Below are 22,449 nucleotides of genomic sequence, written 5' to 3'. Positions count from 1 at the left end.
CCGGGCAGAGCGCGGTCCGCGCCTCCGCGATACGCGCCCCTCCAGCCGCCGCCGCCTCCCCTCAGGGCGGCCCACGGGGGACGCGCGCCCCGCCTCGGGCCGGGGGAGGACGCGGGCGCGTGCGGCTCAGGAGGAGGAACACCGGGCGGAAGGCGCGCGCGGGAGGACGCGGCGCCGGTGGCGGCAAGTCGCCCGCCATCGGGCCCGCCCTCGCCCGGCCCCCCGCGCCGCGCACCACCCTCGCCCCGCCCCCAGGCGCCTGGCGGCCAATCACAGAGCCGCGCACGTGACGAGCGCTGCCTGCGATGACCTCATCCCTGGTGTGGGATGACGTCAAATTCAAGATGGATGGAATCACAGCGGCAGCGGTGGCTGCGGCGCGCGCGAGCCGAGTGTGAGCGGGAAGGGGCCTGGCGTCTGCCTCGGGGCTGAAGACCGGTGAGTAACTGTCAGGCCCCTGGCCCTAGGAGAACTGCGGAGCCCGTGGGAGGCCACAGCCTCCCCGCAAAACGCGGCCTTTCCTGACGTAACTCTGAGGTGATTTCTCTCCTCCTTTTTCTCTCCGCCGGCGGGTTGCGGGCTCGGAGCGCTTCTGCGCGTGCGCCGGGCCCGGCTCTCACCGAGCATGCCCCGGGCTCCCACGTAGCCCGCTGTGCCTTCACACTGCGCATGCTCCTTGCCCGCACTTGGCCTCGCCCTCGCTACTGCGCACGCTCCGTCCCTCACTGGGCTTCCCTCGCCGGGCCCGGCTCCCCTGCGCCGGGCGGTTGGAGCGCCTTCCGGCCGCGGGCGCGTGCTCCATCCCGGGCAGGCGTGGAGGCCGGCCGGTGTCTGCTGGGGCGCGCGGGCGTACGCGGAAGCTGCGGGGCTGGGGGACCCCCGCACCTGCCGCGGCCCGCGCCCCCGTCCCACCGACCCTTGAGCCCCGCCTGGCGGCCGCCGGCGCATCCAACCGTTGACCCGAGTGGACTGCTTGCCCCGCCTTGCCTCGCCTCCTGGCCGGCCCCCCGCAGACCCCCGGGAGGACCGGTCTCCCCGACTCACCAGCGCTGGCCCCGAGCGCCTCTCCTGTAATGCGGAGGGCCTCGCCCGCCGCTCGGGAAAGCCCCCGTCCGAAACCTGCGGCCGGAGGCGTAGGTTGCCGACCGGCCGCGCTGGAGACCCCCGCCCAGAGACCTCCGCTGGCCGGACTCCCCGAGATCTTTTCTCGCCCAGACCGCTTACCTGGCGCGCGTTCACTGGCCCCCGTACGGGAGAGCATGGCTGTGACCGCGGGAGCGCCCCTCGGTCCTGGCCCTCCACCCCGGTTGCTGCGCGCTCCGACCGCAGCGCCGCGCGGTTCTGGAGGACGCCGCTTCGGCAGCACGGTTTAGAGGGGTGACCGTAGAGACAGGTTCTCCAGCGGGGCGGCCTGGCAGTGGGGGGTGGGGGAAGGGGTGACCGGAGCCCGCGCAGTGCACAGCGCTCTGGGGGTCTTAGGGCGGGAGTCACCAGCCCCGCTCACGCCCGGCATCTGAGGGCGCCAGGTATTGCGCAGCGGCCAGGACTGTTGACAGCGGTGACCCTGCGTCATCCATGGGGATCCTGCGTTGTGGTCTGATTCCTTGTTCGGAAGAAAGAGGGTTAATCCGTGTCAGAAAGGCTTCTCGTAGACTTACTTTTGAAAACTTTTACCCGCTGGTGCTTGGAGTAAATCCTTCATCCACCTTAATGACTAATAGTCATGACGTTTAAATATGAGTACCAGTAAATATCGATGGTGAAAAGAAAGTAGACATGGGGGACATTGGTTCACTTAAAAATAACGTTGCATCTAATGTATTCTTCCTTTTCACACTGTTCGGTGTAGAGTGTGCTTCATTCTCTGGAAATAAAAGTTGGAAAGGATATGACCCCCGCCCTTGAGGAACCTGACCGTGTTCATGGCAGGGCGTTAGGTGTGTAACAGGAGAGGGGCCAGGGTATTGAGAGGGTCTCTGGGTGAGGGGAGATGGCCAGAGGGACCAAAGCCAGCGGGGGTGAGGGGAGCAGACGCCAGAGCTGATCACGAGCAAGGCTTGATGGGATGGGGGTGGGGGTCACTGGCTAGAAAGGAAAGAGAAGAGGTTTCCAGTTGGGGAGACCTGCTGGCTGGCAGCACACCGAACTAAACAGGAAATACGTGGGGACCGGCAGATGTGGCAGGGTAGGGGCCTAGGTACCATCCTGGACAAAAGGGCTGTCCTGTGATGGACGAGTCCCGAGAAGCCTCAGCAGGGATACAGACTTGGGAGTCATAGGCCGGTGGGAATTAAGGCCACAGTCACTCACACACAAAGCGAAGGCCACTGCCACGCGCTCCTGTCTGTGCCGGATGCTGGAGCAGCAGAGATGAGCCAGCCCAGGCCTCGAGCCTTAGTGATGGTTTCTCTCTTTGGCCAGTAGGCGCCTGCTGGGCCTGCACTAAGCATTAGGAATACACAGCTGCAACAAGCGTTCTTCCTTTTTTTTTTTTTTTTTTTTTTTTTTTGCGGTACGCGGGCCTCTCACTGTTGTGGCCTCTCCCGTTGCGGAGCACAGGCTCCGGACGCACAGGCTCAGCGGCCATGGCTCACGGGCCCAGCCGCTCCCTGGCATGTGGGATCTTCCCGGACCGGGGCACGAACCCGCGTCCCCTGCATCGGCAGGCGGACTCTCAACCACTGCGCCACCAGGGAAGCCCGGGTTCTTCCTTTTAAGGACTCTCATGAGAGGGTAGATATAAAGGCAGATCATTCAAAATAGTTGTGTTATTGCAGAGGGGACGAAGTACTGTGGTAGCTTAGATGGCTGAGCTACTGGCCAGGAGCACATCACTAGAGCTTTGTAGAGATGGTGACGTTTGAGCTGGATCTTTCTGTAGAGGTTAGCCAAGTGAAGGAAAGGTAAGAAAGATAGTCGGTGGAAATTGGGTGTGCAAGTTTGTAGGGTAGATGCTCACCCTCATGCTGTCCAGTAAGGGTGGAGAGGTGAATTGTGATCAGAATATGAAGACTCTTGGCGTGCCAGTCTGTAGAGTTTGCATTTTATCTAGGGAGGAATAGAAAAATCAATATAGTATTCTAAAGGGCACTGGTGGGACCAGCTCTGCTTTAGGAAAACAAATAAGAGGCACGGTTTCCACTCCTGCATCTAATTAGAGTGTCAGAGTACAGAAAAATCAACAGATATTTATTGTTGTATGAGATACCACGTTGGGCGTTGTGAAGAGTGTCAAAAGACATTAAATAGATCCCTAGTCCTTAAATAGCTGACATTTCTGCTGGGGAGACAGACAACTTACAGTATACGGCACTGAATAAACACTGCGTAAATGGTGTCCCTCCGTAATACTGCCGTTGAAAGGCGTTTGCTCGTTATAAACTGCAGTGGTCAAGGAAGGTGTGTATATTAGTTAGCTAGGGCTGCCCTAACAGAGCGCCACAGATGGGAGGCCCTGAACGCCAGAAATGTATTTCCCACAATTCTGGAGCCTAGAAGTCCGAGATGAAGGCTCTGGCAGGCTTGCTTTCTCCCGAGCCCTCAGCTTTTGGACGGTTGTCTTCTCTGTCTTCACATGGTTTCTCTCTGTGTCTGTGTCCTTATCTCCACCTCTTACAGGAACACCAGTCACGTTGGATTAGGGCCCACCCTTAAGGCCTCATTACAACCTACGGTCTCTTAGAAGACCCTGTCTCCACATACGCTTACATTCTGAGGTGCTGGGGGTTAGGACTTCGACCTAGGAATCGCAGGGGACAGTCCAGCCCATGACTGAAGGCTTAATGGAGGAAATGGCCTTGAGCTGAGCTTTGAAGGGTGAGTAACGTTCAGCTGAGTGGTGTCGGGGGCGGGGTTGGGGGCGTCTGGGACATTGCAGATCTGGTGACAGAAGAAGCAAGACCTGCGGGTGGTGTCTCAGAGACAAAGTATCTGAAGTAGGAAGTTATCGCGAGGCGATAACTAAAGGAAAGAAAATTTAAAAAGTAGTTTGAAACCAGATTTCCAGAGCCTTGAAGTCCATGTTTTTAAAGTTTTGCATTTTAACCTAATGGAGAACCATCGTTTTTATCATTTTATTTCTTTTTACTCAGGTCTTAGGTCTCAGCTAAACTGTCACATCGAGGCATTTCCCGACCATCCCCTCCAAACTCTGGTTACCTCCCCCCGTCATAGCTCCCTATTGATTTCCATTGTAGCTCTTAGCACAGTCAACAGTTATCTTTGTTTACTTGTTTCCCTGTTCATCGTCTGATTTACCCCACTGGAAAGTGGGGGCCTTGTCTGTTCTGTGCGACCCTGTATTTCACGTGTGTCTAATTATGCCTTGCCCGTAATAGGAGCTCAGTAAAGAAGGTGAATTCATAATAGTAATACTTCACGTGTGCGTCTAGTGAATGATCAACATTTTGTTTTCGGAAGCTCAGTCAAGATGGATTTGGAGGGCATGACAGGAAGGACGAATACCACTTGGAAACCGATCAGTCAGGGTCCTTGAATGACAAGGGCAGAAACTGCCGGGCCAGCTTGAATAGAAAAAGGAATTTAAAGGTAGAGAGAGGGCTGCTCTTGACATTGAAGGAAAGACAAAGAATTGGGCCGGGAAGGACAGAAACCAAGGTAACTGCAGGAGCCTCTGTCGCGGGCACTGCAGGCTGCACTTTCAGGCCAGGGCTGAGATAAATCAGCTCCGCTAGCTGCTGCCTTTGCTCTTCTCAGCCCATATTCCAAAGGAGCAAGTTTCTAATGGGTTGGGCATTGGTTGTGTGCCCAGTCCTGAGCGAGGGGAGCACAGCGCCTCAGACTCCTTGGGACGGGGGTGCTCCAGCGGGAGGGGCACGACAGGAGGCTGCTCTGTTAACCGGGGTGCGTTCTGCTGGGTGAGGCGGCGCGCACCCCCTAAGACCAAATCAGCCCTCCTCGGGGGACACGAAACCTGTGGTGAGATGGGGTCCAAGGGGGTGACATCGCTGCTCTTGAAGGGTCAGATCAGCGAGGCTGGCTTTGAAATCCCAGGCGCTCTCGAGGATGTCTGGACATCTGCATTGTCTCCAAGTGAGCCACGATGAGATATAAGATGTAAGATGAGATGCAGAGCTGACTGCCTGCCACCATCTCATAGTAAAATCAAATGGAGAGAGTCAGGTTAGACCCAGAGGTGAGGGTTTGGGGGTGAGCGGGGTGTGTGTTTATATTCCGAAGCCAAATGTAGATGCTTTGTTTTTCTAACTACATGTTTGCTTTGTGTTATACGCATTCCTTCCTTCTCCCAGTGTCATGGTTAGGGCTATATAAGCAATCTCCAGCATTCCAAAGGATTGTGTGCCCAGAGTTCAGTTTCACATTAATGTTTTGGATTAAAGAGAGATTCTCCTATAGAACTGGAGGTAAGGGTTTTGTGGGCTGGTCTTGGAGCAAGTTTGATTTACAGTGTACCTTAGCTCTGATACCAGCCTGAGTGTTCATCTCCAAGACTCGAAAGCTGCTGTGAGGTTATTTGGTCCCTTCTCATCTCCCTTTCTGCGCCCACTGTTCACCTCCTGATGTCCTTTTATCCGAGTGTCTAGCTCTGCTTTGCTTCTGTTTATATCCCTGGAATGTTCTATAGTCCAGAATTGCCTACCTTTCCTCCATCTCCTTAAAAATCTTAACTTCCTACAGTTGGTGTAAAGAGGGAATTATTTGCATTGAATTACGTTATATTAAGATAGGAATTCGCTGCCCCTCTTAGCACTCGGTACCTGAGGACTTTGAGGTGGTGGTATGAAATAGTTTTCTGGAATCCAGTTATGAAGTGCTTCGTAGCCATTCTAGGGAATTGGAACTTCATTCAGGCCAGGCGCTTCTGGAGTTTTTAAGCCCTGGCACTATTAGATGCATGTTTCTGGAAAGTATCTACAGTAGAATGGTGAAGAGTGGAACCTGTAGTGTTGATACCATTATAATTGTCCGGTAAGCAATGAGTCCCCCATCTTCCCTCAGGTCCCCACTGTTCACTCATCGACCCTCCCACCCCTCGGCCAGATTAACTGCTTCCTGTAAACAGCATTCTCAGCACTTTTTGTGTGCTTCGTTATATTTAGTCTTACACGTCTGTCCTACCATGGGAACGTTCAGGAAAGGAAGAAAAGGAAGTAAAGTGCCTGCACGCAGACGGGAAACACTATATGTACCAGGAGCTTGCACACGTACGGCATCTTTTGTTCTTCGTAAGAATCCTATGTGGTGGGCAGTGTTAGCCCCATTGAACAGGCTGAGGAAACGTGTACTCAGCTTGAGTGATCTTTACAAGGTTACCTACCTAATAGGTGGCAAAGCCAGGATTTGAGACAAGTAGACTAATTTGAAAGTCCTTCCCATGGAGCTATAGTGATGGCCATGAATTGTTAACTGTAAAGATTCTCTCATTTTGAAATAGCAGGAAACAACATGAAATAGAAACAATTTAGGCAGAGTTTGGGAAGATACTTGTGTGCAGGGATCCAAGTGGTAAGCAAGCCCGCCCCGCTTCAGGAGCTGGTTTTCCTGGGGGATTTCCTCCCAGCCTTTTCTATGGTAGAGGGACCTTTTCTTCCCATGTTTCACCCACTTTTCTTGTAAGAGCACCAAGGTTTCCACCGTGACTGAAGTGGTGGCGGGAGCTCAGGCGCTGGAGACCCATGCAGATGAGCAGTGGGCAGGAGGGGCCAGGGACGCAGCGACAGCGCACATGTCCACGTCAGAGCCTTCAGACCTGGGATGCGCCGTCCTCTGTGAGTCAGAGGTCCTGAGTGTCCACGAGAGATTGGAGTTTGATGACCCAGCAGATTTCTGGAGGAGAAGCTACCTCCAGCACCAAAGCTGGCCTCACCTGAGGCTGCAGAGCAGAAAAGCACGCGGCTTTGAGCGTTCAGTCTGCACGTGCACCAGCTGCAAAGGGTTTCTGGATTATCTCATGACACGCAGCAGTCCTGATTCTCACCCCCGTTTTTGCCTGCGTTCTTAGTGTAGCATTTTATATTTTTAATGAAGTTGTGAAGCTCAATAAATATACCTACCGTGTCATTAAAACACAGAAGTCCAAAATGTTAATTGTTTGCAGCTAGACCAGGAAAGGGGCCATTGTTAAGCTTTGATGATTGAATTAAAAGGTAAAAGCAAGGGCCTCTGCGTGAAGGTGAGGAGTCTGCACTGTGTGCTCCTGTCACCCCAGACACCTAGAGCCCTTGTCCTGGGCTCCTGAAGAGGATGGGAGAGGTCACTGTCCTCCGATGACCCTTGGGGGGCCTTAAGTTTGCTCCCAGGGCCTCATGCCTCCACCCCCTCCCCAGCCTCGTGACCCGCCCTCCCCCACGTGTCTTTTGCTCCAGCCAGGCACTTGGTCTTGGCTGTGTGTACTGGACACACTGCTCCTGTCCTTGAAATGTCCTTCTCCCTTCCTTCCTGATTCCCATATTTTCTGACTCCTGCCTGTTCAGGAAACTTCTTTTGTAGAATCCCTTCCCTGACCTTCCTCTCATGGACCCAGTGCCATCACCTGTACTCCATCTGTACCCCTGCACCCTGCCGCCTGGTGCTTAGCACACCGGGGTGTGTGGTGGATTGACTTGTCCTGTTGCCACGCAAGACCGGGAGCTGTAAGGCAGGACCATGCTTGTCAGACTGCCACCCTCCCTGTCTGGCCTGACCTAACACATACTAGACCGGTGCCCAACCATGAGAAGTGTGTAACGTGATGACCAAGAATCCAGGCTCTGGGGCCCGACTCCCAGCCCCACAGTGAACTGACTGGGTGACCTTAGGCACACTACCTGACCCCTCGATGCCTCGGTTTCCTAATTCGTAAAACAGGGATGATGGCAGTGCCTAGCTCAGATGTTCACGTGGGAGTTAAAAGAGGAAAGTAGAGGTTGGTGTGTGCAGGTGAAGAGCGTGGCCTCTAGAGCCAAGTCACCTGGTGTGGATTCTGCTCCGCTCCTTACTGTCTGTGCAGACTTGAGCCTCAGGCAGGCACACAGCCTGAACCCTGTGTGCCTCAGTCTTCTCAGCTGTAAAATGGGGATAATGGTGGTACTGCCTCCTAGGGTTGGTGTAAATATTGAGTTAAAGCCTGAAAACTGTTCACAGTGCTACGTGGCAGAGTAAGCACTCAGATGTCGGCTGCTGTTCATGCCCGATCAGTGTCTAGGGAATGGTATGGACAAATCAATACCCGGAGCTTCTCTGCACTGGTTATCAGGAATTTGGACATGCTTAGCCACTTTTCAAGCAGGCGCTCTCGTTGATGACTATAAATTAAGGCTAGAGTCAAATGCATAGTTTTAAATTCCAAGTACTTTTCAGGGACAGTGACTATTCCTCTTACAACTCAACTCTCAGTGACTTATTTTTCCCTAATTTCCTGTTTCGTTCAAAAAGTATGGAAGCCTGTGGTTTAGGGATTAGAAGCAGTTACTTAGAACAAAAATAGAGGTCACGATAATTGGAAGGAAGAAAGAGAAGGAAACTTTTTCCGAACAATGAACAGTGAGAAAATGCGGGGTTTTTGGCCTGTAGGAATCGGGAGCAGATGATACGTGCATTAGCGTTGCTTCATATCCAGGGATGTAGAAAACCTCATTTGGTTTAGTCCTCACAGAGTCCCTTGGTTTCTTAGTTGGAGTTTCCCCAAAAGCAGACCCTGAGACAAGGATTTGAGTGTAGATGTTTATTTGGGAAGTGATCCCAGGAAGCATAAGAAAGGTTGCAGGGGAAGTGAAGCAGGAAAGGGTGCCCGTGAAGGGTACGTTAATGACCAGGTTCCTGCTCACATTTAGAAGATCTAAACTGAATTCCTGACAAAATTCTGAACCCGTTTTTCAAGCTTCATCTCAAGGAAGGACATCCTTCCAGTTCTGGCAGAAACCCTGGAGACACCCTTACCTCCTCATCTTCTTACCCTCTGCAGTCAGTCCATTAGAAATCCTAATGACTGTCTTTCCGCCCACCGCTGCCCTGCTGGTCCGGGCACTGTCCTGTCTCGCCTGCATCAATGCGGTGGACTCCTAGCTGACTTCCCAGCTTACACGCTCTCCCGTGGTCCATTCTTTGCAGCATAGCCAGAGGAATCTTTCTGAAACAAAATTCAGGTTGTTGTCATTCCTCTTCTCAGACTCTTCCAACAGCTGCCCTGGTAAAAAGTGCAGTCCTTCCAGTGGTCCCCCCGGCCCTGCACAGTGTCTCCCCAAGCTCCTTCAGTGTTGTCACCCACGGCTTCTTCAGCTGTGCTCCAGCCCAGCTGTTACCTTGTCTCTTCCCTCAGTGATCCTCGTGGCTCAGCCTTGCGTCCTTCACGCCTTCTGAAATGTCACTTTGTTGAGTGAGTGAATAGGTGAATGACGTGAAGTTCTGGTAAAATTTGTAATGTGTTATAGGTGCTGAATAAATGGTAGCGATTATGGTTTTCTTTCCAGATTCTCACAGTAACATTATTATCCCTACTTTACAGTGGGGAAAACTGAGGCTCAGAGAGGTTGATTAGCTTAGAGCACTGACCTTCAAACTGTCTTAACTCTGACCCACAGGTAATCTAGAGATGATTTAAAGTATATGGGAGGATGTGCATAGGTTATACGCAGATACTACACCATTTTATATAAGGGACTTGAGCATCTGTGGATTTTGGTATCCGCAGGCTTCCTGGAACCAATCCCCCGCAGATACCGAGGGACCACTGTACATCTCACCCCAGTGCCGGCTTACATGTGTGGAAATGTATGCATATAACTTGTGAAAGTTTCACAAGATCGTAGTCAGCCTTACTACATTTAAGACATTTGGACTTTTCTACTCTGCCCTGGTCATTTTTTTCAGTTGTTCACTTCAGACCACTAAATTGATTTTAAGAAACCCTCTTGAAAAGTACTCGTCCAAGCTTTTGATTCTGCATCTGCTGCTTTTCCCTGTGGCAATATCTGAACTAGCTGTCTCAAAAATTAATTGCACTAAAAATAGTGTTCACAGCACGGCTGAGTTATGAGTGTGGCATTGTAAGCTTATTTTTTTCTCTGCTGACCTCTGTAAATGATGACAGGGGTTTCTTTGCACATAAATAGATGTGTGATTACAAAGACAGTATAGTAGGATTAAGGGAGAAATTTAAATGGCTAATCAAAAAAAAGGAAGGGAAAATCTCCTTCTCAAGCACTCACCATCGAGGTGAAACAATGCCAGACAAGAATGAACCACAGCTCGGTGCAAGCTGACCATGGCAGTTGTCTGGACGGGCTCCAGGCGTCGTCTCTGGAAGCAAAGTCACGTCTCCAGGTCAGTCAAGTGGAGTCAGTACCTCAACAGGAGCCAGATCAGTGGTGAAGAAGACCGGGGATCACGCTTGGTCACTCCAGGTGGTGGCCTGGGAAACTCTTCCCTGCAGATTCTCCTGGAGAGCGCAGAGGCTGGTTGACCAGCAAAGCCTGGTCCTTTGAAGCCCGAGGAGAACCTGCAAACGTGCGGGTACCGTGTTTGGTGTATCTCTAGCTCACCCTCTAGGGAATGATAAAACTGTCCAAATAGTCTTAGTTACTCTGAATCCATTTTACATTAAAAAATAAATGTCATAACTATTTTAAAGAACAATATGGCATTATAGAACCAACCCAGAGAGACGAGACATTACCGTAGCAGCAGCCTGAGGGAAGTGTCATATTTGGAGAGTCAGGCGTCCTCTCTGTGTGAAATGGCTTCATCTTCGTCAGGGGTTAATCTGGACCCTTTTATGCTGAATTAAATATCTATTAACCCTGCAGTTTCTGAAAATTAATTGCACATTTGTCAAGTCCTTACTAGGTATGACATACAGGCTCATGTAATTTTCACAGCAGCCCTAAAGGAGGGCACAGTTGTTACCCGTCTCACGTGAGGGACCTGCTAATCTGAGACGCTAGTGGACCACAGGGAGGATCTCAGCCCCAGCCTCTCGGCACCAGCACCCCCCCACTAGGCCTTTAGATCTCACCTTTAGATTTGAAGAGAGTCTCATCGAAATCTCAAGTCAAACCCCTTAGTTTAGAATTTGTATAATTAAGTTTAGATCCAGGCTAAAGCTTCTACTGTGCTATTGTTGAAAGTGTCATTTGGTAAGAAAATAGTGTTCGGATTGCAAGGTGTTTAGCATAAGAAAGAAAACAAACTTTTTTATTCTTTAATATTTCTAACCTTTGCTAAACACTTTGATGCAATCGTAATTAGCAAATGATTTCCCTCTTTCCAAATTCTTACGTATTTTTTAAATTTATTTTATTTTATTTTTTTGCGGTACGCAGGCCTCTCACTGTTGTGGCCACTCCCATTGCGGAGCACAGGCTCCGGATGCGCAGGCTCAGCGGCCATGGCTCACGGGCCCAGTCGCTCCGCGGCATGTGGGATCTTCCCAGACCGGGGCACGAACCCGTGTCCCCTGCGTCGGCAGGCGGACTCTCAACCACTGCACCACCAGGGAAGCCCTCTTACCTATTTTTGAGACCTCTACTTTACAGCCTATTGTTAATTCACATTGTGTTTAATCATATCCAGTAATAAAACTGCTTTCCTTTCAGAATTACGGACTTTATGGGGTTCGGTACTCCATACTTACTCTCTGAGCCAATAAGGAATAGAATTAAGCCTCAAACGGATATGGGCCCTAAATATGGATAATAAACCTTGTTTTCAAATATTGCTTCTCTACGTACCTGCCAAGTTCTAGCTGCCTTTTTGCTGGTATGGAGTTGCCTGTTACAGACCTTAGTGCTTAAAATTCTTCAGTTGTAATGATTGATGACCTACTTAAGCCATGAGACTTGTTTCTGTATATTTTCCTTGTTATTTAAGATCATTCATCCAGAAACCTCTTGTTGGGCCACAGTCTGCTAAGCATTGGCACCTGTGAGAAGACAGCTGACGTTCCCGGCCCTTGAGGAGCCCTCATCTGGGGGAGCTTCTCACCACCATGTTCACGGCGATTGCACGTTTGTCTTTCAGGTAAGCCCGAGCATGGAGGGGCTGCTGCATTACATCAACCCCGCCCACGCCATCTCTCTCCTGAGCGCCCTCAACGAGGAGCGCCTCAAAGGGCAGCTGTGCGACGTGCTCCTGATCGTGGGGGACCAGAAGTTCCGCGCGCATAAGAATGTCCTGGCTGCCAGCAGTGAGTACTTCCAGAGCTTATTCACAAATCAGGAGAACGAGTCACAAACTGTGTTCCAGCTGGACTTTTGTGAGCCAGATGCTTTCGACAATGTGCTGAACTACATCTATTCTTCGTCTTTATTTGTGGAGAAAGGCAGCCTTGCTGCTGTGCAGGAATTAGGCTACAGCCTGGGCATCTCCTTTCTGACCAACATCGCTTCTAAGACGCCCCAGGCCCCCTTTCCAACGTGTCCCAACAGAAAGAAGCCCTTCGCGGAAGACGATGAGAACAGTTCTCAGAAGAGAAGCGTCATCGTTTGTCAAAGTAGAAACGAGGCCCAGGGGAAAACCGTGAGTCAGAATCCAGCCGACCTCAGCCACCCTCCCCGGCCCTCGCCCGGCATCGCCGTCCAGGCCAACGCCAGTAAGGCCCCCGGTCCCAAGCCCACGGAGCCAGCGCACCACGTGGCGGCAGCTGAGAAGAGTCGGCCGAAAGATGGCCCCGCGGGCCTCGCGAGGCCCCCCGAGCTCGCCGGGCCGTCGGAGGAGCCGAGCCGAGGCGGCCCGGCCAAGCGGGGCGCGGCGCCGCCTGCGAAGCCCCCACAGGACCGGGCGGCCGCGGACGAGAGGCCGGGCGCCAGCGCTCCGCTCCCCCGAGGCGTGGCCGTGGAGCTGGCGCTGCGGAGCCCGCGGCCGCCCGTGCTGTCTCTGCGCGGCGCCCCGGAGACGCCCTTCCTGCTGAAGGAGGCGGGCCGGGGCGGCGGGCCGGGCGAGGACAGGAACCTGCTCTACTACTCCAGGCTGGGGCTGGTGATCCCGGCTGGGGGGCCGGTGCCCGGGGGCCAGGGCGTGGACAGGAGCGGCCCGCTCGTCAAGAGCCTCCTCCGCCGCTCGCTGTCCATGGACAGCCAGGTCCCCGTCTTCGCGCCCGCCGCAGACCCGCAGCCCCCGCAGGGCTCCTGCTCGGGCTCAGGCGACGCGGCGGGGAGCTCGCTCGTCGCCTTCTCTCAGGGGCCGTCCTCCAGGGACGCGAGCGAGGCGGCGGCCCCCGACGCCCGGGCCCCGGCCCCGCAGCCGCACCGCCTCCGGTCCTTCAGCGCCTCTCAGCCGGCGGAGCGGCCGGGGGCGGCCCCCGGGCCCGAGGTGCGGGTCAAGGCCGAGCCGCGCAGCCCCCCGGAGCCCGGCGACATCATCCGCGTCACCGTGGGGGACGCCGCGGCCGCCTCGAGGGACCTGGTCCCACAGGCGGACGACGACCGGCAAGACGCGAGCCGCCTCCCGGCCAAGAGGCGGTTCCAGGCGGACAGGAGGCTGCCGGCCAAGCAGCCGAAGGCCGAGGGCCAGAGCTCGCCGGGCGCGGGAGACCCCCGTGCGGAGCGCTCGAGCCCGCCTCTCCTCGAGGCCGACTTCCCGGGTTCGGACTTGAGCAAGGACGAATTCGGCGAGCTGGAGGGAGCGAGACCAAACAAAAAATTTAAATGCAAACATTGCCTTAAGATCTTTAGATCCACGGCCGGCCTCCACCGGCACGTGAACATGTACCACAACCCCGAGAAGCCCTACGCCTGCGACATCTGTCACAAGCGCTTTCACACCAACTTCAAGGTGTGGACGCACTGCCAGACGCAGCACGGCATCGTGAAGAACCCGTCCCCGGCCGCCAGCGCGCACGCCGTTCTGGACGAGAAATTCCAGAGGAAGCTGATCGACATCGTGAGGGAGCGGGAGATTAAGAAGGCCCTGATCCTGAAGCTGCGGCGCGGCCGGCCCGGCTTCCAGGGCCCCGGCGGCTCCCCCGCGCAAGCCATCAAGAGGAGCCTGAGGTCCCGGGCCAAAGGCGCGTACGTGTGCACGGCCTGCGGGAAGGCCTACCGCTTCCTCTCCCAGCTCAAGCAGCACGTGAAGATGCACCCGGGAGAGAAGGCCCTCGGGGCCGGCAGGGCCGCCAGGCCCAGGGAGCGCGCGGCGCCCGGGGGCCCGGCGGGCGGCGGCTCGGAGCTCTACCTGTGTCGCCTCTGTAACGCCAAGCTCTCCTCTCTGCTCGAGCAGGGGAGCCACGAGCGCCTGTGCCGCACGGCCACCGTGTGCCCCTACTGCAGTCTCAGGTTCTTCTCGCCCGAGCTCAAGCGCGAGCACGAGGGCGAGTGCGAGTACCGCAAGCTGACCTGCCTGGAGTGCATGCGCACCTTCAAGTCGGCCTTCAGCATCTGGCGGCACCAGGTGGAGGTGCACAACCAGAACAGCATGGCCCCGGCCGCGGGCGCCTCCCCACCCCGGCCCGACCTCAACGGCGAGGCCAGCGGCCCGGCCCGGCCGCCGGCCCTGCCCGAACCCGGCCGGGCCGACCCCGCCGCGGCCGCCACCGCCGAAGACGACCCCGCGGGCGGCCGCGGCCCCGAGCCCGTGAACTTCGACCCGGAAGACGCACCCTGCCTCCCCGAAGACCTCAGCCTCTCCAGGCCGCTGAAGGTCCAGGTCAAAGAGGAGCCGGCGGAGGGGGCCGAGGAGGAGGCGCCCGAGCCCGGCGCGGCCCCCAAGGACCTGTGGCCGTGCGAGAAGTGCGGCAAGACCTTCCCGGCGCCCAAGCAGCTGGAGCGGCACCAGGAGCTGCTGTGCTCCGTGAAGCCCTTCATCTGCCACGTCTGCAACAAGGCTTTCCGCACCAACTTCCGGCTCTGGAGTCACTTCCAGTCCCACATGGCCCAGGCCGCCGAGGACCCGGCGCACAGGGAGCCCGAGGTGGGCCCGCGCCCCACCGGCTCCCCGTCGCCGCCCCCTCTGCCCCCGCCACTGCCCAAGATCCAGCCCCTGGAGCCGGACAGCCCCACGGGCTTGCCCGAGAACCCGGCTCCCAGCGCCGACAAGCTCTTCGCGGCCCGGGAGTCAGACACGCTGTTCTACCACGCGCCCCCCCTCTCTGCTATCACGTTTAAAAGACAGTTTATGTGCAAGCTCTGCCATAGGACATTCAAGACTGCGTTCAGTCTCTGGAGCCACGAGCAAACCCACAGCTAAAAGGCCACCCGCCTTGCTCCTAGGAGACCGGAGCCCCTCGCCGGATTCCAGCCTGTGTTGTGAACTGTGTCATAAGGAACGAAATATCTTTCCGAAAGGAGTAATAAAGATTGCGAACTGTCATGCTTGAATATAAGTTTGAGGGAGACTGATGTTAATCAGCAATGTCCTTACTCAACCTAGAAAAACTCCAAAAACCCTTGTGCTTCTGGACCTTACAGTCACAGGATGACTTGACTTCGTTACTGTTGAAATTTGTTCTTGGTTGTTTGCATGGTTCCTCATTCCATGGTATCAGTATAATCTTTTACTTGAGGTGGTTTGGGTTTTTTTGTTTTTACTGATTTGCAATTAGTGAAACACTGTTCAAGAATTTCTTCTTTTGATTCTCTTAAGACGCCTAAGTTCTGGTTAAAGCTCAGCCGTGTTTGTAAGTCCAAAACGTATCGGAACGAAGTGGAGTAGTTTGCAGTATTAAGATCTTAGAATACTTCAGCAATAAAAAATGATAAACCTCAACTTTAATAAGTTATCCTGACACTTGATAAAAATAAATACTTGGTATTTTGTGGTCATTGAGAACTTTTTTTTGTATGAAAATTGTGAGAAATATAAATCAGCAATAGTAATACTTAGATTTTTATAAAATAACAAAAACTTGCTCTTGGGTCATTTCATATAATTAGTGATGGAAGACTTGGGAAATGAAAACATTAAGATTTCTGGAAGCCCTCCACATCGGTTTCCAAAGCTTCGGTGGTGGCGGGCATGGTAATCAAAAGTGCTCTGTCACGGCTCTGAATTCAGACCAGCATCGAGGGGCTGTGCGTGTTTGCTTTCCTCTGGTTTGTGCTCTCACAAATTGAAACTCTCAGTGTATTGGGGACAGAGAACAAAGATAGCATATGGCACAGATTTTGAATTTAACAACATTGGTATAACAAGTAAGGTCAGGACATATATTTACATAGATCCCAAGCCCCCGGAGTGAGTACAGCTGCTCTAAATCCCAAATTACCGTTTACTTTCAGAGACTTGAAGCAGAGGGAGAAGCCACACTGCAGTCTCCACATGCTTTTCAAGAACAATATATACAATAATCAGTTTTCCTGCCTCTCTGTCTTGTGATTTGTTAGAATATTTTGGAGTTTATGGTGGTAAAATGTCCACAGTGAAACTATTCTGCTTTAAGTCACTGCTTAATATTCCATAAGTATGTATTAAAGTACTATCAAGGGTCCAAAATTAGTGTTTGCTACTTATTTTGGCCCATAGGGCTTGGGCTTCTTTTCTTTATTATTATTTTGTGTAAATTGTAATTCAAAGCCTTTCGGTATGTGTAATCCAAAGTTCAGTGGGGTGTTTCAAAAGGAAAAGAAGTTTATTTCATTGGCAGGAGTGGGGAAGTGAGATATATAAAAGTAGAAATATTGTTGAAATCCCTAAATTCTTTCAAGGTAATGATGGATTAAGCCTCCAAGTTTATTAATTTTTTTGCAAGCTATTCTTTCAAATAAGAAAGTCAACTACTGTGACTAAGAAGTAATCTGCTGAGTGCTCAAATTGGCGCTCTAGCAGAAGTCTACTCATCAGTCTCATAACCCGCATTCCATACCAACGGTAGGAAGGAGATTCTTATTTTTTATTGAAACACAAGCATTTTTATAAAATTCTAACTGACTTTGTACATTGTAGAAATCACATGTGAAATTTTGCCTTTTATTCTTTCATTTGGAAACTACCAAAAGTCCCCAAGTATGGTTACTTCCTATTTTTATTCTTAAATTTGATGGAGAAAGTAAAATAAAATCAAGTTGCAGTTATTGATTATTGCCATCTTTATGTTTTCTTGAAGAAATCTATGCATTTTAAAGACAAAATGAAAACATGTGATTTTATGTGGTGGATTACTGTTCTTTGAATTCACTGCCTGTATAATGCGATATTTCTTACTCTGAACGTCCTGGTAGCTCACTTCAGAAAAAGCCAGTTTCCTTCAGAGTGATCATTACTTATGGCTGTGGAAGGATGGGTTAGTAATTCCATGATACATGGGATCTTGGCATTGTAAATTCACGATCCCAGGACTTGAACCTTTATGCTACATTTTTGAAGATTTTTTAATAACGTTAATGAATAAAAAATATTTTTGATCTAAATATAGGCTCTGCATATCTGTTAGATTTTAAAAATTGCCAGTGTTTGGTCTTGTTCACATTTTTGTCTAGGCAAGGAACATAAGATTTCAAAGAAAATTTTGAACCAAAAACATTTGTAATGCAGTTCTGGTTTTTCTATTACTTTTTATACTGTACCTTAAAAGCATCAGGCTGAAAGAGTTTATTTTGGTGGTCAAAAAATAGGCTTCCACTCATTTAACTATTTTAAACGTTAAGATGTAAAATAATGAAAGACACATAAATTGCTTTATTCAGCAAAGTTTTGTTTAAGAATGTTTATCTCAGCCAGTAGGCAAATACTTGGTATAAGACAAGTTGGCCTTTTCTTGCTGAAACATGTTAGCTAGTAAAGATATTCTTGAAAATTTTTTTTTCTGATTGTAATTAATTTTTGAGAAGGTAGAAAGCTCATTATTCCTTGTAAGTATTCAGGATGCCTGCTTTTTTATGCAATTGTGGAAAGAATGTCAGATGTTTTAATATATTCTTTGTTAATCTGAAAACTTGTTATTGAATCGTTTTCTTCATTTGGGGGAGGGAGGAACACCACAGAAAGTGTGTTTTTATCCAAGTAAGCAATGGAGGTAACAAATCGTGTGCATTTTTTACAGTAAAAATGTCTAAAGAGTAATAGAATATTCACCTTTAAAACTAGTTGTGGTTAGTATGCGTTTATAATTTTGTCAAAATATACAGCTAACAGTTCGACAGTGATGTCTGCATTTGTAGGGAGATGGATGTGGTTCCTGATTTTCTGTTTGAGAACAGATCATCATGGCCTTCTCTTTAAAAACATGCCCCAGCCCTTAATCTCTGTGATAGTCTGATCGACACACAGCACCCATTGGTGCTAAGAGTAGAAACTGAGACAAGAATAAAATGTGCCCTTTGGTGGAGAAAAGAGGTGTAATCAGGCCAGCCGGACGGTCGGATGAGGGAGGGACAGGAATGGACTGATCCAAGCCGGCCTTTGTTCCTTCAAACTGTGTGTGTGTGTGTGTGTGTGTGTGTGTGTGTGTGTGTAGGGATGTGTGTGTGTACAGCCAAAATCTGGAACTTTAGGAAGTAAAGTTATTTTCATTTCCTTACTGCAAAAATAATGTCATTCATAACAGGTTTCTTTATAAATTGCACTAATTAATATTGGAATGTTACGAGTCAGTTTATCAATTTCTGATGTGTCTGATTTTTTTTGCAATAATTGTGAAAAGCATTATTGATTTAAATAATGCTAGCACATATTCTTTAATAAGTTCTTTAACACTGGCTTTTTTTTTTAAGTTTTACAAATAGGTTTTTCTCTTGTGGCTTTAGCACTTTAAGGAACTTGACGTCTGCATAGTTTTCGGTGCGCCCACTCAGCGCTTCCCGGCGTGTGCGCTAGGGCGCCCCGTTGCCACGTGACTGCGGAGAAAACTCACTGTCCGTGTTTAGGTTCTGGAAGAGAAAAAATGAGTCAATGTCAGGTTTTTAAAAAATTCCATTTAGAGACAGTCGTTTGGGAACCAAAGTATTTTACTGTAAATCTTTAAAACAGTTGAATTCAGTGCTCTTTAGTCATTTATTAGTGCTGTCCAGGTTTTCCACAAAGTTATACTTGGTTAATACTAATTCTCAAAAGGTGATAATTTCTTATCGACATTAATCCAAGGCAGTTTCAAAATTTTCATTGAATGAATGCTTATTGCTAAAAGAAAAACAGATGTGGCTGCTTTATAACTGTGTGTATTTTGTTGTCATAACGCCTCAGCAGAGAAATCATTGTTCAGTTTTATTTAGGAATAAGCTTTTTTGGACTGAAAACTCATAGTAAAATAGGACTTCTACCTAATGTTAAGCCATTGCTTATTTGTATCCAATTATCTGTTTACTTTGCTTAAATCTTGACTAAGGTTGATTGGAGTCAATAAATTTGTACTGTATTTTGTTTTGAATCATGGTCTCATTGGGATGTTTTGGACTTTAATTATATAATTAATAGAGTTTAAATTTATGAAACTTTAATTTATGAGATAAAGACCTCCTCTTTGGCTAGTATGAATAGCCACTTGAGTCGTGAGAGAGATTTAATTCCCCTACTGCTCCAGGTGGCTTGTAGAATGAAATTTGCACTGAAGCTTAAGTTACTTGGACACCACAAATACATGATAATTAAAATCCCATCGGGGACTTCCCTGGTGGTCCAGTGGTTAAGACTCTGCACTTCCCCTGCAGGGGGCGTGGCGTGGGTTCGATCCCTGGTGGGGAAACTAAGATCCCACATGCCATGTGTAGAGGCCAGAAAAAAAAAAAAAAAAAACCATAAGCGGCAGTCTTTATCCACCTTTTTTTTTTTTTTAACTGTTCAGATGAGTAGTTTTTAAGCTGATTGTGGGGTAAATGCATGAAAGGAATGTGTTTAGCCCCCTGCGTTGACATTTCAGCATAGCAATCGATAAACTAGTTTTGTTTCATATTTTAAGTGTTTCCACTCAGCAGCATCTTTTATCATTCTAATCTGGCTCTTCCAAAACACCAAGACGTGTTCACTCCTTTGCTGTTAGCTTTCCCTGTAAGTGAAGAGCTGGGGTGACCAATGCCGAGTCCGTCCATCTGGGCTTGCCCTCGCCTCTTCCCGTGGTTTTGTTTTCCCCGCCTGATATCCTAAACTAGCCTCTCCTGGGAGCCTCTGGTTAAAAGTTTCTTGAACACACTGCACCAGGAATAAGTGGTTTAATCTTTATTTTAATCTGCTTTAGCCCTGCTATTCAATTTGCCACCAAATTTTGTTTTGTTTAAAAAACTTAGCTTTGCCTTTTGTTCTTTAGTAATCACGGCTTTTTGAGGTTGGGATTGTGGCAGTCCTGTTGCATCCTCGGTCTTAGGCACACACCCAAACCGGCAAACGCTTGTGGTGACAAAACCGTGTTTCCAACATGGAATACTTCCCCAGCCAGAGGCCGGGTCTTGGCTCTGTGAACCGTGGAAGTTGAGTGGCAGGTATTCCTCCTACACGGCATTTGTCTGGGGAAAATGTTCCCCATGTTGTCACAGAAGCACTTTAAAAATAAAGCCTGGTGTAGCCCTGCTGTAGCGTGAACTTGGCTATCGTGATGGGCCATCAGCCCCTACCCTCTGCATTAGGGTCCCTGGGTCCGTTTGTTGACCTCACAGTAATGCAAACCTGCTTTTCAGCCAGCTGAATGTCTTAGATCCCACTTAACTGTGGTTGGCATCATTTCTTCCAGAAAATACTTCCTCCCCCTATCCACCCACTCCTCACTCCAGCCCAAAGTAGTCGTCCTCCTAAGTGTTCCCATAAGACCCTGACATGGTCCTGCCATTCCCCTTGCCACCTCCGTCTAACTATATATGGTTTATGCCACGAAGCTGGGAGGGGCCCGAGGGCAGGGGCTGTTATTATCCATCCTCATCTCCAGGGCCAGGCAAGGGAAGGGATCTATTAAGTATTTGATAAATAAATGCAGTAAAAAAATCTTGTCTGAGATGAACGACAACCAGACTGATGATTTTCAGCTAATATTAGGAGACTTCCTGAATACCTCTGCATATATTCCCCAGAATATTTTGATTCAGCTACTCAATAAGAGACCCAGAGTGTATTTTAATTTTTACATGGTTCTCAGTAAGCCCAAGGAGGAATGGAAATGTTCAATTAGCAGGTCTTAGGTTGACGAGCCCCTTGAACTGTGTACATGCATCACCCTTGTGCTGCTCTCGCAGTTCTGGGTGTGTGGCCCATCACTGCTAAGGTGCCCGTTAGGTCACGCCAGTGTGGCCAGTTGCCTGGTAAGTTCATCAGTAAACCTAGGAGTAGCAGTAGCTAATTGATAGCTCTTCCTAGTATTGTAGGAATAACTGATGCTGGTGCTCACTTCATGTGAAGCACGGCACACGTGTGTCTGAGAGTTTGTAAAATAGCAACAGGCTCGTTTTCCTCCCATATTATTTATAATTTTTTTTTTTTTTTTTTTTGCGGTACGCGCGCCTCTCACTGCTGCGGCCCCTCCCGCTGTGGAGCACAGGCTCCGGACACGCAGGCCCAGGGGCCACGGCCCACGGGCCCAGCCACTCTGTGGCACGTGGGATCCTCCGGGACCGGGGCACGAACGCGTGTCCCCTGCACTGGCAGTCCGACTCCCAACCACTGCGCCACCAGGGAAGCCCTCCCATATTATTTTTGACTTTCCCTTCCTGCCCCCTGCTCCCCCGCCCCCTTCTCAGATACCCCAGTACTCTCTAGTCTCCCTCACTGTGGAATATTCCTCAGTCTGTCTTTGACTGTTATGGCCTTGATCATTTTGAAGATTGTGGACCAGTCATCCTGTAGATTCCCTCAACTGGAGTTTGTCTGGTGTTTTCTCATGATGAGAACGTGTCATGCATTTTTGTACCGGAATGTCACAGAGCCGTGTTTTTCCATGTCAGCCTACGGGTGGCATGCGACGCCTGTTTGTCCTGTTACTGGTGGTATTAATTTTAATCATTCGACTGAGATCTTTTCTACCAGGTTTCTTCATTATGTTTTTGCCCTTTGTTGTTAATATTTTGCAGGGAGACGTTCTGAGACTATGTAAAATCCCATTATTCATCTCAGTTTTACCCACTAACTTTAGCATCTGTTGATGTTTCTGTGTCTTGCCTGAATTTTTTTTTTTTTTTTTTTTTTTTTTTTGTGGTACACGGGCCTCTCACTGTTGTGGCCTCTCCCGTTGTGGAGCACAGGCTCCGGACGCACAGGCTCAGTGGCCATGGCTCACGGGCCCAGCCGCTCCACGGCATATGGGATCTTCCCGGACCGGGGCACGAACCCGCATCCCCTGCATCGTCAGGCGGACTCTCAACCACTGTGCCACCAGGGAAGCCCCTGAATTATTTTTATAATTGTTTCCAAAGGGAGATTTTCTCAAACCTGCATTCTTTCTTCATTTATCTGTGGGCTTTCTACTGCAAGAAATTAATTTGTTCATTTACTTGTTTATGTGTTGTGGATTCATGGATTCCTGTTCTATTCAATGGGTTATAATCAGTTGCCACCTTTTTTTTTTTTTTCATTTTCATGCTCAGATTATCCTAGATTTATCCAGTGGGAGCGTTACACTGGCTTCTCTGACCTTTGGCATGTTCCCTT

General features: G+C 50.1%; 1 protein-coding gene across 4 annotated transcripts; it reads left to right on the top strand.

Annotated features, from left to right (window-relative positions):
• Positions 1–242: 242 nt before the first annotated feature.
• ZBTB21 (zinc finger and BTB domain containing 21) lies at positions 243–19,229 on the top strand. 4 transcript variants are annotated; one of them, XM_082625074.1, is made up of 4 exons: positions 710–1,377; positions 1,850–1,937; positions 3,619–3,816; positions 11,977–19,229. In XM_082625074.1, the coding sequence occupies exon 4, from the start codon at positions 11,989–11,991 to the stop codon at positions 15,136–15,138; it is 3,150 nt and encodes a 1,049-aa protein (XP_082481200.1). In that variant the 5' UTR covers positions 710–1,377; positions 1,850–1,937; positions 3,619–3,816; positions 11,977–11,988; the 3' UTR covers positions 15,139–19,229. The 4 variants fall into 4 exon arrangements, 2 of the variants coding, with proteins under 2 accessions (XP_082481199.1, XP_082481200.1); XR_014294367.1 differs by lacking the exons at positions 710–1,377; positions 1,850–1,937; positions 11,977–19,229 and adding exons at positions 243–438; positions 6,599–7,022; XR_014294368.1 differs by lacking the exons at positions 710–1,377; positions 1,850–1,937; positions 11,977–19,229 and adding exons at positions 243–438; positions 4,092–4,142.
• Positions 19,230–22,449: the final 3,220 nt, after the last annotated feature.

Source organism: Mesoplodon mirus (genome assembly GCF_964341445.2).
Source record: "Mesoplodon mirus genome assembly, chromosome: 6".
Lineage (NCBI taxonomy): Eukaryota > Metazoa > Chordata > Mammalia > Artiodactyla > Ziphiidae > Mesoplodon > Mesoplodon mirus.
The sequence above is the reverse complement of the archived record's forward strand: the minus strand, read 5'-3'. Positions and strand labels throughout refer to the sequence as shown.

Coding starts and splice junctions, on each gene's coding strand:
- ZBTB21 (XM_082625073.1), top strand. CDS start 11,989: ATGGAGGGGCTGCTGCATTACATCAACCCCGCCCACGCCATCTCTCTC.